This window comes from Lissotriton helveticus, chromosome 8 (genome assembly GCF_964261635.1).
Source record: "Lissotriton helveticus chromosome 8, aLisHel1.1, whole genome shotgun sequence".
Lineage (NCBI taxonomy): Eukaryota > Metazoa > Chordata > Amphibia > Caudata > Salamandridae > Lissotriton > Lissotriton helveticus.
The window spans coordinates 1,244,854,173-1,244,872,049 of record NC_136069.1 but is presented as its reverse complement, the minus strand read 5'-3'; the positions used below and the strand labels follow the sequence as shown (position 1 = coordinate 1,244,872,049).

Sequence of the window (17,877 nt, the reverse complement as noted above, 5' to 3'; positions counted from 1 at the left end):
GCCCAAAGGAACCGACGCCGGAGAGGCCGGTAGACCAGCCGGCGACGAACCTGAGGGGCCCAGCGGCGCCGGGGCCGGAGCCACCGGCGGCGTCGAGGCAGGAGCACCCGAACCGCTCGGGCCCCCAGACGGGACCGACGGGCCCGCAGGCGCCGTAGGCCCCGCCGGAGGAGACCTCGCCCTCATAGCCTGGAGGAACTCCTCGATCTCCTCGCGCGACGCGCCTTCCCCAGGGACCGACGGGTATGGGGTAGACGGCGCCGGCGACCCACGCGGGGCCGCGGGGGTGGGGCCACCCGAGCCCCCGGCCGCATCACGCGGGCGTCGGGGGGAGTCGGGGGTGCGATGACGACGTCCCGACTTCTTGTGATGCTTACCTGACGAACCGGAGGAATGGTGGCGACTCCCGGAGCGCTCATGGCGGCTCCGCGATCGTTCCCTCGACCGCTCCCTCGACCTCCGACCGGACCGGGACCGCTCTCGACACGGGGCCGACACTCGGAGCTCGAGAAGCTTGCGGGACCGCTCCCGCCTAGCTTTACCAGTCAAGGCCCGACAGTCGACGCAGGACTCCACGTCGTGGTCCGCGCCCAGACACCGGAGGCAGAGTCGATGGTGGTCGGTGACCGACATCAGGCGGTCGCACTCGTCGCAACTCTTAAACCCAGGCATCCTACCGGCACCGTAGAAAGATTTAAAGTTAACAAACACTTGGTCAAAGACCGGAGTACTGCTCTTCGGATCTGCGCTAACTGGCGCGGAAAAAAGAAGAACTGACGTCAGCGCGCGGAGGCGGCGTCTATATACTCCAGCGACGTCATCACGGCGCACGACGCCGACGACGCGGAGCCGCAGGGGACGCCTGCAGACGACGCCTACCGACGCGCAGGGGTACTGCTACGCAAAAGTTTCCGGATCCAGACTGACGCCTGGGGATATTCTAAGGTAAGGAATCTAATACTAACCTGTTTCTTTCAGATAAGTACGTCTCCAGCTACGTTCTAGTTTTTTACATTTGGATTTTTTAGATCTGATCTCTTCCGAGTACCAAGGTGCAGAGGGGGACGATCTAGGTGACTTTACTGGTTGCAGGGGGGCCAGAGAATCAAGAGCTTCGCTAACCCATGTGTTAAAATTGGAGATGCTAGCCTCAAGATAATTTGAGAGAGCATGCTTGGAGTCCTTCAAATGATGCGAAAGAAACTCAGAGGTAACCCTCCTCCAATTCGTTCTAAGCTCTTTGGGGATGAAGGTAGCTCTTGCAGTGCTTGTCAGGTGAAGTTGGAAAGGGATCAGAAAGTGATCTGACCAGATCACCGGTACAGATGGATGGACTACGATTCAGGGAGGTTTGAGCAAATCAAGTCCAGAGTATGGCCTGCCTTGTGAGTAGGAAGAGATACATGTTGTATTAAATTGCAACCGGCATGTGTGGAGACGAGGTTGGAACTATGCGGGCATGTAAAATCGTCCACATGGAGATTGAGGTCGCCTAGCATCGTAAAGTTGGAATACCGAGTGTTGGCCTGGGAGATATAATCCACAAGGGTGGGGATAGATTTGAGACATGAGTTGGGGGGTCTGTAGAGCAGAAGCCCAGAGCAGGAGGAGGTCGCCGATAGTTTGATACAAAAAGGAAATCCTTCAATGGAGTCAATCTGCTCAAAATTGGATGTTACGATCACCCATCTTGTTTTATGGATAATAGCTAAACCCCCTCCTGATCTCCCACTTTTCCTATTCTTACATACTATGCCATAATCTTCAGGGATGGCTAGAGTCAGAGCGGGATTAGTATCATCCCAAAGCCACGTCTCAGTCAAGAACAAAAGGCCCCAGTTGTTGTCTACAAGGGACTGATGTATATCCAGGGCATGTTTGGGCATGGATCTACAATTGATTAGGCCAGCTTTTAACTCCATTTCCGTGGGTAGAGTAGCGGTCTTTAAGCTACGTGCCGTATTATGTGGTCTGAGGCCACTGGTAATAGGGATAAACCCACAGCGCGGGCATGTGTAAGCTTCTTTGGGGTCTCCGGGGGTCAACAGATGCAGATAGGTGCAGGGAGGAGGCCTAAGGGAGAGTAGCTCCGACCGACTAAACATATGACCCCGACGCTGGAGAGTTGGGCAGCATCTCTGGCCCTGGTATATGGTTTGGTCTCTCCCTGGAGAGCCCTGTGTATTGTGCTTATTTACCTGTCTCCAATCGAAGTATTTTGTGTATTTGTGTTTATATCTCCGGGTAGGAGATATACCAATGTGTTAGTGTTGTATAATAAATAGAAACATTTTTATAAGTACACTGTGTGGTTCGTTTTCATGTAATATACACTATACGATTAGATCTGGTAAAACAAGCTGCTTAACACTCCTTCTGGACTAAGCCTGAAGTTTGCTATCCACAGCCAACACTGGGGAGTATTCCAAGGTGAGGAATCTACGGTTAGAAGTGTCCATCAGAAAGTGGAGTTAAACAATAATAAGATTCTGGGGGAAGTGTTAAGATGGAAGACAGCGGGGAAGAGAAGAAAAAGATAAGCGATAATTATAAAACGTACTGGTTCACAAGATAGGTATAGCAGAAAAGGATGGTTTACTTTTAAGGGGGGACCAAGTATCTGTGCGTAGTAAATTATTTGAGAGTGCTCAAGAGGGGAACTTGGGTGTTGGGAAAACAAAAAGAATTTGATTGGACTTCTGGAAGCCGGGGAGAAATCTAGTAGTTAAGAGGCTTCTCCAAAATTGTGAAATGTTCTGACAATAGTGATAAGGTACTGAAAACTCAAAAACTACTATGCAATGTCAGACATTACCCAACAAGCCATGGCAAAAGGATGTCCTTGATGTTGTGGGACCATCAGAAGTGAACAGGAATTTCTCTATCTCTTTTAACTTTATGATTATTCTTGAGGTGTCCTGAGGGACATGTGTAAGAGAGATAAGTTTAAAAGATGTAGTCAGATGTTTGAAAGGAATATTCCAGGAGGGGTTTCCAGAGATCAACATTAACTAATAATGGAGTACAGCTAGAGGGAGGTGGTTTGTTATATGATTCGGAAACAAACAGAGTGGGGAAGAGGTTTTAATAAAAGTATCAAGAGCATCAGTTGGCAAGAGTGAATGGTCGGTCATCGAAGGAGGAGTTACATACAAGGTTGGTAGCTTACAGACTGTCTTTACAGACTATCTGCCTGTTCAACAACACAGAAAAATTGTTCAGGGATAGAAAGCCAGATACAATGCTTTCGCCAGGATGGTGAGAAGAGAGAGAGAGAGAAAGAGAGAGAGAGAGAGTTTGTGTGTGGGTGTGTGTGTGTGTGTCTGCGTGTGTAATGAATGGTAACACAGGGAGACAATACTCCAGGAGAGAAGGAAGGAGTACTGTTATGAAAGAAATGCGACAAAAGAAATGTGTGTGCTAAGGTTGGAGATTGGGTCAGACTAGAGGCCCACATGTAAATATTAAATCGGTTAAAATTCAGCAAGCTATTATGTGTACTTAGTTTATTCAGGAATGCTGTAAAGAAGCATGATGGTAATTTTTGGAATTTCGGTCATGCAAGTGTGTGCAGTTGGTTCAGAGAGTTTTCTGAAGAGGAGAATGATGTGTGTGCAGCTCCTGGAAAGTACGATGGCGACAATAATTATTATGGTACTTTATCTAAGAGTGACATATACAGATGGGAAAGATGTGTCTCAAGGAAACTTGTATACATATATATCCATGATTATGTCTCCTATTATATAGCACTGTATCCCCAATGTTTTCATTTCCCTACATATCACCTACTCTTTGGTATTTTAATGCACACTGCATTGCCAGCAAGTGTAGAAAAAAAAATATGTTAGCTAATTGCTGATAGGTTCCAGATCATTAACAGATAAACAATCATTGCAACAAAGTAGCCAACATGTTTAATTCAAAACATTTCTTTCTTAAATACTCCACATTAGCCCTTATCTGAACCACTGGTGTTCACCCATCATGTGAACTTTTCTACTTGAATGCAACCTAATCTTGAAAATAAGTTAGCTGGGTTTTTTCTAGCTAAGTTAGTTTATGTCAGACTGTTTTGATATTTCCAAAGATTATTTTCTGAGCACTCACAATAGCTGTTTTTCAAATGCCTGTACTCTTGAAACCAGCAACGGCTCTCATCTTCCTTTAACCTCACCACCAACGTGACCTATGTGACCAACAGCAGATTAGAGCTGCAACCTCTCATCAAATCGACTGGGGACCTCAGTTTGGACCTAAGGCTGAAATCATGAAGGATCCTTATAGCCTGATCCCTGGTCATGGTGGTATCCTCAACCTATCCCACAGTAGAACACACCAAGTGGTAACTTGGCCAAACCGCATAGGATGGGCAGTTCCTTTTGGGGCAAGGCTAAGTCTGATTCTCTGTCTATAATGGCATAAAATAACAATGATTTGGGATGCGGTCCAGAGTAGTTATCGTTGGCTAAGATAGATTTCAAGATTTAAGCATTCCACCCACCACTTTTTGTACCTTTTGATGTAAGAAAACAGTGAAGAATACAGGGCACCTGGATATAAATCTCCCAACATGAAACCCAGGCAACTAAGATTTTTTTTTATACAAAAATCAAACTTTTCAATGTTTAACCTACCACGCTTTTAATGACTTCATCTTTGCCATCATGTTTCTGCACTTTCAGTAAGTGGTAAGAGAAATCAAGAACATCAAAGCGACGATGCTGCCCCAATAGCACAATGATCATGCAGCCGGCCCAGTGTAGCCCATCTCCAAAACACTGTCTGCGGAAGACAAAAAAAACACAGAAAGGACTAAAGTTTATGAAAACCACAAAGGGCCATTCACAAGTGGAATATCTACATAATATATAGGAAATAAGTGCACTTCAATGTATATGAGAATGAAAATAAGATATTCCAATATCAATTTGGAATATCACGAAACACAATTCTTAAGAAATCAACTAGTGTTACGCAACTTAGTCTTTATTTTGTTTTTAAACAGACCCCCAATTAGCCAGTGTTTCCCATGTGGCACATGTTGAATATTTCAAACTATCCAAATTATTCCCCCTTAGTAGTCGAACTAGGTTGTCAACCATTTATACACCACACTTTTACTAGCATTTTTGAAGGCCATTAAGCTAATACGTACCAATTGAAAAAGAACTATACTATTATGAAAGAAATGAAACTGCTTACATATTAAACCAACAAACAAAAGCATAATCATGCTTTCCTCTAATGTTCCATAATGGTATTATTACATAGAGGTTCTGAGTGATGCATAATAGGCAACAGAGAAGTTGGAGTTGTTCAAGATGTCACTCAGAACCACTCAGTGTAAAACATCCCTATTATTTACTCCCCCCCTCTATAATTTTATGTTATGTACAGCCCTTAAAATTATCTGACCATGCTTTCAGCTGCTAAGCAAGGGCAGAAGAGTAATGTGGAACCATACAGAACATGGCTTCTCCTACCTCTCCCAGATGTAAAAAAAATAAAAACCCTAAAAAACATAAAATTAACACATTAGTCAATATCAGAGTTTACATTCTGGTTGCGTGCTCTGATACTGTGTAATTTTGAATGAGGTTTAAGAATCACCACATTTTGTTGTAAAGATTTAAGTCTTGGGGTATTTCTGCTGGTACACCAGTTGAAAATTCTGCAGGATTACTGCATGGGATTGTTGTTACACTGCTAAATGTGCAATTATGAGGCGACTGCAACTAATTTTGTATATTTTAATTTCACCAATCTCTCGCTCCCTGTTTGTACAACCTCATTCAATGGGGATACCGATCAGGGTGATAGCTTTTAAAAGGCCTTGTGAATAGTGCAATCTTTCAGTAGTATTCCTGAGTGCAAAGTCGTACGAACAAATACGTTTTGCTTTTTCTTGATAAAGGAAACCCCTCAAATACAGTGTGGTGATGACGAAAGGGACATGGTGTAATGAGATAGTTTACATGCACTATTGTATTGTGGTGCTGATAGTGTGGTCTGTTCCGTACTCGGTCTGTTAGGTGACTATTGTTGGAAACATGTTACACAATTCTGGTATTACCAATCTTTTCCAAATGTACAAGCTAATCTGAGAACAGGAATACTTACTCCACAGTGAACTCGTGGGCTCCCACAGGAATACAGTAGACAAACTGCATGGCGCTCCAAAGACGGTGAAATTCCACACACTCGTCCACATGCATCACACCATTGCTGGGTAGAGGCCCTTGCCAAATGGGATCATCCAAGAAGGTTCGAACCCTGGTCAGAATGACTTCAAACATGGACAAGCCACAGCAGAGGCGTTCCTTGGTCAGCAAATCCCCTTCTCTTGCTATTGCAATTTGCTATGTACACCGAAAACAATAGGGTGCGAGGTGAAATGCCAATGCAGGCACAAATTCCTTTAATGAAATTGCTAATGTCAATGAGTGTAAAATAAAAACAATTTCCTATTCAAGAAATGAAAACAAAAAAGTGCATCTGTAGGACCCCAGGGCTTATTGTACACTACACCCTAATTTACAAGAATTATCACAAGAAATAAAAACAGATCTTGGCCTTCAATTCCAAGCCCTATTGAACATATTTATAATTGTGTGGCCAACAATGTCATGTTTTAATCAATACTATGCATATAAAATATTCTGGTGAAAGGATTTATAAACCAGCACTTTAGACTTAATAAGGCACGTGCAAAGCCATGTTTGGACTGACCTTGTGTTTTTGTTTCTAAAACATTTATAGGTATTTATTCGATAACAAACAAAGAGAAACACAAATCATCGTATCATTAAAACCAGGCGAAATCCTACTGTCAAAAAGCATGGTGGAAATGCGATAGGCACTTGCAAAAAAGCATAAACAAGGGCTTACCCTATTCCAGTGATCCAGTCTTCCAGACTTATTAGAAATGGCCAGGGCTTCCATACTCTCTGATATTTTTTGAGACAGCCTCTGGTCTCATAAATAGGCTGTTCTAAGCCAAGGCATCTGTTCATGGCTTGCTACCTTGATCGGGGGCTGCTAGCTCTCCAGGGTTAGGCAACACCTATTTGTGAGATGACAAGCTCGAAGTGCAATAGGAATAGGGCTTTTATGTATCAAATGCCATCAGTCATCTATCTTGCATAGCATGGCCAGCTTAGGAAAGGGCATTTTTGCCAGCTGAGCACTCTAGAGAGACTTAAAGACTCGCATGGAAAAGGGTGCCATTTTCAGTTTGGCATCTGTAGGGGGGGCCGGGTTTTAGTTTGATTTTCCATAATCTTCCCTTGTTGAAGTAGATCCTTTGCAAATATTTGAACTGGATTTGGCGGTGGCCACTTCCCAAGTTTGTCAGGACACTTACATATGCTTTCCAAGTCTCCCAAAATAGCTGCGAAAGAACCGGGGAAGTTGATGTCTAGTGTCTGAAGGAGTTTAGACTTCTTTTTGTCCCTTAATTCTCCTGTGGTCAGTTTTTTCTTCCAGAGGTTAAAGTTGACAATCCTGTTAGAGTATTTTAGGTAAAGGCATAACTCGTGCCTCAGCTATCATTATAAAAAAAAATTATTCTGTGTGGCTCAAAGTCTTCCTTCATTTCCGAAAAAGCAGAGAGTTGAGATTGAGTGAGTACACCTTTTAGATGAGAGATCCCGATCAAGTCCCATCTCTTTAAACCCTTAAGGGCGTAAACCTGTGGAAGTCACTCCTCAAACTCTCTGCAGCAAACTCACCATCCCTTCTGATAGCTTGAAGGGAAGCACATAGGTATTGCAAAACCACCTTGGTGGCTGGCAGTAATGCAGATGGTGGAGCCTCTAATAGTAAAGAAAGAGAAGTCACAGCTGCAGGTATGGAAGAAAAATTACCCTCAGTAAATGGGTCTTCTGTAAGAGAAGAATATCGGGTGTATGATGTTTGGTTGCTTTCAACACCGCCCCTCTCTTTATATGGTCATTCAGACCACTTACATTTCAGGAGGCAACCATGTATGGAGGAAGGCCAGTGGCATTTATCTGAGGAGTGATCTATGGAGAACTCTGCAAAGTATGGCCACAGAAGACAGTCTGCAATATATCAGCAATCCTACAACGTCAATGCACTGGCATCTGGTGTAACAGTAAGTACAACACCACGAACATGATAAACAAAATCCTCCCTTCTCGCTATACTTCTACTTCGAAGCTACAAAAATTCACCTCTTGAGTATGATTAGGAAACCCCACAACCAACAGAAAAGATTGGGTGTGACACACTTGCACGCATATCAAAATACCCAAAAACGTCCCTACAGAGCCCAACAAAGACTCTTAAGCTAATCGAATAAAACTGGATGCGTAGGCCTGGCATCTGTATGCATAGGGTGATTACCTAGCTAAATCTGGGGAGAAGCAGGCGTCTCGCACTATAAAAAAAAAATAAGAGCAGCAATTTTACAGCACTGGGCCGTTGCCTCCACTGCCCCATGCTTCTTATTAGGGAATGTACATATGGCTTTGAAACTAAGTCAGAGCCCTCCAGATCCTGCTACCTGGTGTTAGATGCCAAAACAGCTAAACAGGCAAGTTTCCGCCAGACCCCATTAAATGATTTACATTGGGAGTTGTACTAGTGACCCATAGTCAAGAGAAATCATCACTCTATGAAATTAAACGTGAATTCCTTGCCACCTTCTGGATTTCATTGTGATCTTTGTAAATAAGGGATATTGCAATCATTGGTGTTAGTGGGGGGTGGGGCAACCTCTGGGATGTTTTGGATGAATGTATGTGGGGCTTGCTCTATTACAAAGCATGACAATAAGCGTTCAGCAGGAATAAAGACGGCAAGCCATTGTTCTAAGAACTTCTTAAGCGTCTCTTCTGGAGTTCACAAGGCCCTGCACTCTACATAGGTCATCCATGGTAGGGAGCGAGGCAGTTCAAGGCCCAATTTCAGCCCCAACTCAGTCCCAGAGTATATGTCACATGATGCAGGTTACTTCAAGTAGGGCCTATCTTTATATGGTGGAAACTTAGAGCCCTATTTTTGCTCCCACACCAGTGATGCCCTTTCGACTGGTTCTTCCCATGCAGCTTGCCACCACTCAGCTCCCAAGGGGGAGAGCATGAGCAGTCAGGAACGAGCACCATGTTGCAACCTCCAAGAATCGGGCTCTCCAGTCACCTTGCTCCTTCAAATCTCAGTCATGTTTGGTCAGGGCTTAACCATAAAATCAGATGTTAAGCACTTTCAGTGAGGAGAGCTAGTCTTTCCTCCCAGTAGCCAGACTTGAGTTGTCTGTGGTGGACAGCTTCCCCAGCTGCTGAAATCTGATCAGTGTAGTGGCCTTGGGTTACAGATTTCTTTAATGCTGGGAGCTATCGCCATTTCAAGTGTTGTTTAGAGCGCCCACTTCAGTACTTTCACTGTTGCTAACGAACTTCTTTTCGGGAATGCCACCTGTCCACCTACTGACGTGCTGCCCATTCCAGAGAGTTTGTGTGTCACTCCCATTGAGTGTACTGGCTTCTCGTGGCTTACTGCCAGGCTTCGGCCCACTGCTTATAGGGTTAGATCTGAGACACTGGGAATAAAAGCTTCTATTTACAATAGCTGACTGCCTTATCAGCATAGGATGTTGATAGACTTCTGAGGGTCTGGTGGGAGCACACTTCGCTTGCAACTGCCACCTTGGCTGCTACGGTAACACCCCCTGATCTGAGCATCTCTTATGTAAGTAAACATTGTTACAAAAATATATTAAGTTCTTTTTTATGCTGTAAGTGTGAGTAAGCAAGTGATTTGTAATGATATCTCACTGAAACAATATTAGAGGTTTTACATTTTCACTGTTGGACTTTACCTGGGGTGTTCCCAATCTTTCAATCAGAGGAACAAGATGGAGTGGAGCGTACTTTGATTCTAATCGTTTCATTTTAGCATCAAGCCTTTCACCTTCTGAAATGAAAATCAAACAAAATGGGGTGTAAACATGAATGACATCAGCACACAAAAAGATAAATACACATACATATAGGTGAATGTCCTGCAATTTTACATTATAAGCTGCACTTCAGGGTGGGCCTTATTGATTTTCTCAACAAGTTGTACACGCTGGTCACTTATGTTCCAGTCATCACATTTATAGGTCTCTTTAAACAGTCAACACTGATGAAAACTGAAGTTAAATATTGTTGAAATAATAACCAAAACACCATAGCTGGTGCTAACACCCCAAGAGATAATGCTGTGTCATGAGTGTCCTTGAATCTTGCCAGCATCGAACTAGTCTTTTCTCCGAGCAGCCTGGAGCCATTGAAGGGCATGTCCATTAGGGACGCTTACATGTCTCCAGAAAACCTGGTTGATCTCATCCTAGTGTGCCTTCTGAGCATGAGACTGGTGACAATAGCTCAGCTGAAGCGGTCTACAGAGTGCATACCTGCCTGCACCCGGACCATCAAGTATCTTTTGGGCTAAGGAGGCCTTGAGGTCCACAAGGACAGCCATCAAGTTGTTTCTGACTATATCCCAAAACGGGTGGCTGCACGTACCCAAAAGGCAAACTGAGTTGATATATCTGAAGTGTAGACTTGTCGTAGAAAACATATTTTTTTTAAAGCATCAACTCTTTTGGATTACCTAGCCAGAGGATTAGTCAAACAGGAATTCAGATCGACCTTGCTTGTCAAAGCTTGAACTGACAGACTATCCGGGGCAGGATGCTTGGGTAGGAAGGCTGGATCACCAGGAGCCGGTCTATGCCACAGGTCAACAGACTGGCTGGCATAAGCATGGCCTGGACCATATAGCCAGAAGGGCATCCGTAAAAATCTCAGTCAACACATTTTTCTTTGTGTTAACATTCTAGTGTTTTAGCTGCCCTCCGATCCAGCACTGCAGTCAAAGCATTTACTTCTGTTAGTGGTCTAAATGGAGAGTCTAGCTCTGTTTCAGGACCTGCGTTTAGCCCATTGGCATTTTTTTAAGTTTAAATACAGTGAAACATCTGCATAATGAGGGGTAAGCAAATCGGTCTCCTTGCTCATCATTATCAGTGTCATGAGGGACACCAAGTGCCTCTTGCATTGGGTCTCAACCGCAGCCAAAAGCAGCGTCCTTACTCTGCAGGTACTGGTGTGAAGGCATAGCTGTTGGGTTGTAATCTGGTTGCATAACCACTGGTTGCTCTTGGGATTTCATAGAGCAACATAGGCCTGGAGCGGGGGAAAATGAAAATGTTACTTACCCAGTAAGCATCTGTTTGTAGTATGTAGTGCTGTAGATTCACATGCTTAGCATAATCCCGCCATCTAGTGTTGGCTCGGATGTGTGCAAGTTTTTCTTCTTTGAAGAAAGTCTTGAGTCACAAGGTATAGTGACTCCTCCTCTTGCTGGTAAGGCACATAGTCATTGACTCCATTGTTAGGTTGTTTTCCTGCAAGAAGTATGAGGATGGAATCTGACAAATGGTGTAGTATAGTGAGATGACCATGCAAAAGTAATGCAGGACAAGTCATTAAAGTAACTGCAACATACACAGGTGTCCGGGGAGAAGAGTGGGCGCATGTGAATCTAGAGCATTACATGCTACGAACAGATGCTAACTGGGTAAGCAATATTTTCCAGTAGAGGCATGTGTGGTTGTGGATACACATGCTTAGCCTAGACTGTAAAACAATCCTCCTTTATAAGCGGTGGCTAACCTGTGGGGGTTGCAGTTGTTTGAAACAGTGTACGTAGAACCGCTTGGCCCTCATTAGCTTGTTGACGGGCTAGCACATCTACACAGTAATGTTTTGTAAATGTATGCGCTGTACACCATGTAACTGCTTTACATATGTCAGCCACAGGTATATTTCCCAGGAAGGCTGTTGAAGCTCCTTTTTATAGAGTAGAGTGAGCCCTTGGAGGGATAGGTAGAGTTATTTTAGTTTTAGCACAACATGTTTGGATGCATTTGACAATCCAACGTGAAATGCCCGGTTCATAAATGACCGGTCCTTTGTGTGGTTTTGAAAAGGCAACAAAGAGTTGTTTTTTTTTTTCTAAATGATTTGGTTCTATCAACATAGTGCATGAGGGCTTGTTTTACATCTAAGGTGTGTAAAGCCCTTTTGGCATCCGAGTCAGGTTGTGGAAAAAATACTCACAATTCGATAGATTGATTTAGGTGGGACTAAGGCACTACATTTGAAAGAAATGTAAGATCGGTATGCAGTACTACCCTGCCTTTATGTCATTGGTAGAAGGGTTCTAAAGTTGATGCCTGAAGCTCACTGACAAGTCTGAGTTGAAGTGATAGCAACCAAGATTGTTACATTCCAGGATACAAAAACTGGAGGGGGTCGTATGAAGGGCCCATTCACCTTGTTTACAAAATATTAATATTTCACGTGGGAGCTGGTGGTACTCTAGGAGTAATGACTCTTTTGAGATCCTTCAGGAAGGTTTTAATGACTGGAATCCAGAATAGTGAAGCGTGTGGTCTGTTTTGTAGATATGCGACTACTACAAGCTAGACCGGAGGTATGCAAATGAAATAAAAAACAGACACTGTCTTGAACATTGGCCCCTAGAGGATCAGTGTGTTTGGAATGAAAATAGTGAACAAATCTTTTCTACTTTGCAGCATAACAGGCCAGAGTAGTGCACCTGTCTGTGTGCTTCTTTGAGAATATCCGTACAAGGGTGCAGTATATTTAAATAACCAAACTCTAGGACTTCAGGAGCCAGATCGCAAGGTTGAGGGACCTGCGGTCGGGTGTCTGATTTCTCAATTGTTGTGTGTGAGAAGGTCCTGCTTTTTGTGCAGTACGTGGTGGGGAACTACGTATAGTTCTAGGAGTGTGGTGAACCATGGTGGTCGTGCCAATGTGGGAGCCACCAGGATGAGGGTGAGAGATGTCTACTGAAGTTTGCGAAACATAAACAGAAGCAATGAGAAGTGAGAAAGCGTAAGTAAATATCCCAGACTAACTCATCCATAGTGTGTTGCCCCTGGACTGTGGGAACCTGAAGACAAAGTTTGGGCATTTGGTGTTTTCTGCTGTGGCAAAAAAAGTCTACATGTGGGTGTCCCCAACACAGGAAGAATGGGAGGATGACTTGCGGGTTGAGCTCCCACTCGTGGACTTGTTGGCGCTTCCTGCTGAGATCTGCAAAATGGTTGTCCACTCCCGGGAGATACTCTGATAACAGGTGGATGTTGTATCCGAGAGCCCGCCTCCAGATGTTTTGGGCTAAATCAGATAGTTGAGGGGACATAGTGCCCCCTGCTTTTGCAGATAATGCATGACAGTCATGTTGTCTGTGTTGATCAGAAATACCTTGCCAATTAGGTGGGGAAGGAAGGCTTTAAGCTATAGATGAACAACTAGACACTCCAGGTGAATAATAGAGATGTGTTTGGCTGATTGTTCAGTGTCCTTGAGCAGTCAGATTTTGTGAATGCACTCCCCAACCCGAGAAGGAGGCGTGCATTGTTATGGTCCTCTGTGGAGCAGGCTCTAGGAAAGGCCGTTCTTTTAGGAGATTGTTGGTATTCCACCACTGCATAGAGTGGCAAGCTTGATGGCCGACCAACACAAGATCTTCTCATTGACCCTCCTCTTGAGTCCACTGATGTGCTAAGCACTCTTGCAAAAGACGCATGTTGAGTCTGCATGAGGTACTATGGCTGTGCATGAAGCTATGGTGCTAAGGAGGTGCATAACTGTCCTAACTGTTACCAGCTGATGAGACTGGAACTGGGAGATAAGTGACTCGAAGGATTTAATACTGTTGTGTAGTTCCCACTAATCAGTAGGGTCTGCGTGTTTGTTGAACAACATAAACTTTGGGTGAGGTGCTTAGACTGATTAAAGCACCCCGCAGGATATGTTGGCCTACAGACCAGATAGCTCACAGTGCCACCATAAGCCCCCCTAACCCTACCAGTGAGCAAATAGTTTCAGGCACCCACTAAACATGGCAACCCAGACCCTTCAGGGTTTGTGGTAACAGATCAGGACCTTTCGCTCAGTCACTCGTGTTTACTTGTGCTCAGAGAAATATACAGAGAATACACAGTGGCACATTTTTCTCCAATGATTGGCGGACTGGGCAGCCACCCTCTTACCCGCAGCATTTATCTTTTTACTCTGTTAATCTGGTGGTGGCGCCTCACCAGATGTTTAAGAGTTAGCCTGCTTACGTGCTATGACAAACTCAAATGAGTCAGGTGGGAGCTGCCGCTTTGTGTCTGTGGGATCGCTGTGGGACTGTTAATATTTATTGTCAACCCTGGGTGTGATGACTCGTGACCTAACAGGGTCGTTAAATATATAAGGAGTGTGTTGTAGCCTGTCTTTAAAATCATTGGCAAAAATGGTGCCGATGCTGAGTAGAGGAGAGGGTTTCAAATAAAAAGTCAAACTCTAAAGGCTCAATATGTAGTGGCATCTTGTGGAAGACAGCAGCTCTGCTTATCAGGTCATGATAGGTGGTAGTGTCGTCTGGGGAGAGGGTTCAGAGGAATACAGATCTGGCTCTGTATCTGCATATGGCTCCGCATCGTACAAGTTCTACAAGTCATCCTGCAGAGGGACAGAAAATTCATCTCCATCCCCTGCCTCCCCTGTATAGGAGTGAATGGAACCCTCTGGCGAGTCTGTTGTGGATTGAACAGGCAAAGACGGCAGTGAAGTGTGGTGCGCAGCAGGCGTTGGTGGGGGCTGATGCGTGCTGGACTTTAGGCCTTTCCTGCCTTTTTCCTGTGCTTTGCCGGAATGGGGACTTCCAGAGCTATTTCAAATGATAATTATCTTTTAGCTGGCTGTGACCCTGAGTGAGGAGGTCTTGCAATGATATGACCAGTGTCCGATGTATCATAACATGCTTTTGTTGTGAGTACATCTTCTTGACGCACTTGGGGCACTGGTTCCACAGACTCTGAAGAATGTGCATGTTTGCTGAAGGTGAACTATTTCGGCCCAAATGTCCAAGTCTTCAACGCCAATATCTTCAGTACTGAGTGTTTGGCGTCTGAATCTGGTGTTTTCGGCACTGAAGGGGAGCGGTGTCTCGACGGCAAACATTTTGGCTCGACTTCGATGGAGAAGGCATCGGTTCGGAAGCATGTGGACTGTACTGTTTTTTTGGCACTGAGGCCAGGCGTGTCCAAAGCACTCGGTCGGTACCAACCATGACCCTAAGGCAGTGGTACCCCAACAACAGCCTTTAGCCAATCAGGGGTAGGCAGGCAACCCTTTGTGGAGGTCTGCTGTGGTTGGGGTGGAGGTGGAGGAAGCAAAGTGCCCACGAGCTGCCCTGAAGTGATATTCTACATCTCCATCTAGGAACCGGAGCTGTCCTCGAGACAGATTGTGCCATCATCATCAGCTGATGGGTGGGCTTGTATGTCCTCTTGAGGATCTTTGGAACAGAAGTGATTTGATCTGTCTTTGGCGCTGATGGGGAACATCCCAAGGCATCGAGCTCTAAGGTCACGCAGTGTCTTCTTCGATCTAAAACACCTGGAGGCCTCATAGGTTTCTTCCTTGCGTTCAGGGGAAGAGGCAAAAGTTACACACCTGATGGAGATCTGAGCATGGGAACTTGGCGTGGCAATGTGGACAAAAGTGGAAAGGCATCCGTTCCATCACTGGGTGAACATGGCGTGGAGGGAACGTAGAAGATGAAGCCCAAATGGCAGGCTCAACGGGGACTGCCCCGACGAGGCAGACATCTATGCACTGACTAGGTAGACAGAGAACAGTTGAAACTGAAAACAATACAGACAGTAGAATTTGGAAAGAGTTAACAACGATTATGTCAAACCGGAGTAGAAGGACATACGTCCGAACCTGACGGCAGGAGAAAACAATCTAACAATGGAGTCGATGACCATGCGTGTTACCAGCAATAGAAGGAGTCACTATACCTCGAGACTCGAAGGACTTTCTTCGAAGAAAACCAACTTGTACATATCCGAGCCCAACACTAGATGGCGGGATTATGCTAAGCATGTGCATCTAGACCCACACATGCCTCAAACTGCCAGTTCGGGGTCAGAGAATGTTGACAGATCATGGATTGGCGCTAATGGAATCCGTATGGAAGGAACCAGCATGAACATTGGTGCTGGAGTAAAATTAAGAACCAGAGTCAATACAGACCACTGTTGTAGGTCCCCAGGGAGTAGACTGCATCAGCGGGTGAACCTACCAGTGGAAGTTGTTGCTCTGTGGGCCGGAAAGCCCACAAGAGGGGGCTAAAATCACAACAAAAATCTTCAGCATGGCCTCTCTGAAGACCTCGATTCACTGTGGGGTTGATGACAAGGAATTCAAGCGTGCTGGGGTCAATTGAGGGATTGGTTTGGATTCAGGAGACATCGGAGGAATGCAATTTTTATCTTGATGCCCTCATGCCTCCTAGCTATACCTCCATTGGCAGGATGGTGTTGTGTCCCACTTGCCAATCTTATGCTTATGTCTAGGCTTACCAGGAGGCTTTGAGCAGGAAATAGACATTTTGTGGGAGCAGTCTTGGGACTGGGACAGCGGTCGTGCCCTGGACTTTAAGAAGGACATATGTTTCAACAACAAATTCTTCTTATGTTCGGCAACGCAGAGTTTAGCCTCCCTGTCTAGAATAGCCTTCGGGTGCATAAGTGCACACTTTTTGGACAATTTACAGATTTGCAGCTAGAGCCTAAGCGCCACAGACAGTTAGTGCAGGTATGAGACTCATGTTCCTGCTGTCTTGGCATGACTTAAATCCTGTCGTTTTCTGTGGGGACACTGTTCTCTTGTACCCTAAAAAAGTTTTTAGGAGGAGTTGTAAGATCTCCAGATCCACCTCGAAGGATGCTGAAAAAAAGGAATTGACGTCACTGAGCCGGATCGTGCTTATGGGTAGGTACAGAATCATGGGAGAGCCACACACTACCACCTACGTGCAAGCAGGAGGATTGCCGGAATTATTCAGTATATCCAGTCTACCACCTCGTGATATTCTAAAAGTGAGGAATCTGTGGTAAGAAGTATCCATCAGAATGTATTTTATATTTATAATCTGGACTACATATTAATGGATACACATTTGTTTTTAGAATGGTTTGAGATAGTAGTTCAGGATGACAGTCATCAAATATATTTCTTTTAGATGTCATGTTTAGTTACTTCTGTACTGAGCTGCTGTAGGAAAGATACAACTGTATAAAGTATTGGTAATATCACACTGAGAAAATAGGTTCTATCAGACTGGCGTTTATTCATACATTAATGAATGATCAGAGTAATTTTCTTATAATGTCACGGGTAAGGAGGCAAGGGAATCTGCCAGTTTAGCAGGTGTTGCACACTTACCCTTTACGTGAATCCTAGGCAGTATATTCTGGAATGGTGCAGCGTGCAACAGATCACAAACTTCTTCCAATGACTGCAAGAGAAAGACTGAGGTAGTTAGACTCGGGTTCACTCCAATACACATTTTTAAGCAGCACACAAACTAGGCAATGTTCTCTAGACATTGGCTGTACATGGGATTGATGTTTATGTCCCCAAAGAGCACAAAGCCCAAAGAAACCAAAACAATTATGTTTCTGCAGAATTAATGTGGTCCCTGGAAGGGCAGTTGCTGCCAACCTGAGATAAGGATTGAGGAAGTGGACATTGCAGAAACTTCTGTGCAGTCTTGTGATACATGGAAAAGTGCAACTAATGACTGGATGGTTCCCCAACAGGAGGGCTCTCTAAAGGACAATTACCAGCTTGTTACTACATACATTTGTTTCTTTCATATTTGCTTGAGACTTGACACAAGCATGTACACGATGTGTTATGTCAATTGCCCTGCCATCCAGGGTTGCAGCTGTGCCAGGATTTACCTTCATGCATGTCATCCAGGAAC

General features: G+C 44.7%; 1 protein-coding gene across 2 annotated transcripts in view; it reads right to left on the bottom strand.

Moving 5' to 3' along the window:
• The window catches only part of CYFIP1 (cytoplasmic FMR1 interacting protein 1), a 488,976-nt gene that overhangs the window by 24,554 nt on the left and 446,545 nt on the right, over positions 1 to 17,877 (bottom strand). For both annotated transcript variants that reach the window (XM_078658231.1, XM_078658230.1), the window contains exons 27-30: positions 17,334 to 17,406; positions 9,845 to 9,939; positions 6,124 to 6,362; positions 4,638 to 4,785 (exon numbers count right to left, since the gene is read on the bottom strand). In XM_078658231.1, coding sequence (XP_078514357.1) covers positions 4,638 to 4,785; positions 6,124 to 6,362; positions 9,845 to 9,939; positions 17,334 to 17,406 — 555 coding nt within the window. The remainder of the gene's footprint in view (positions 1 to 4,637; positions 4,786 to 6,123; positions 6,363 to 9,844; positions 9,940 to 17,333; positions 17,407 to 17,877) is intronic.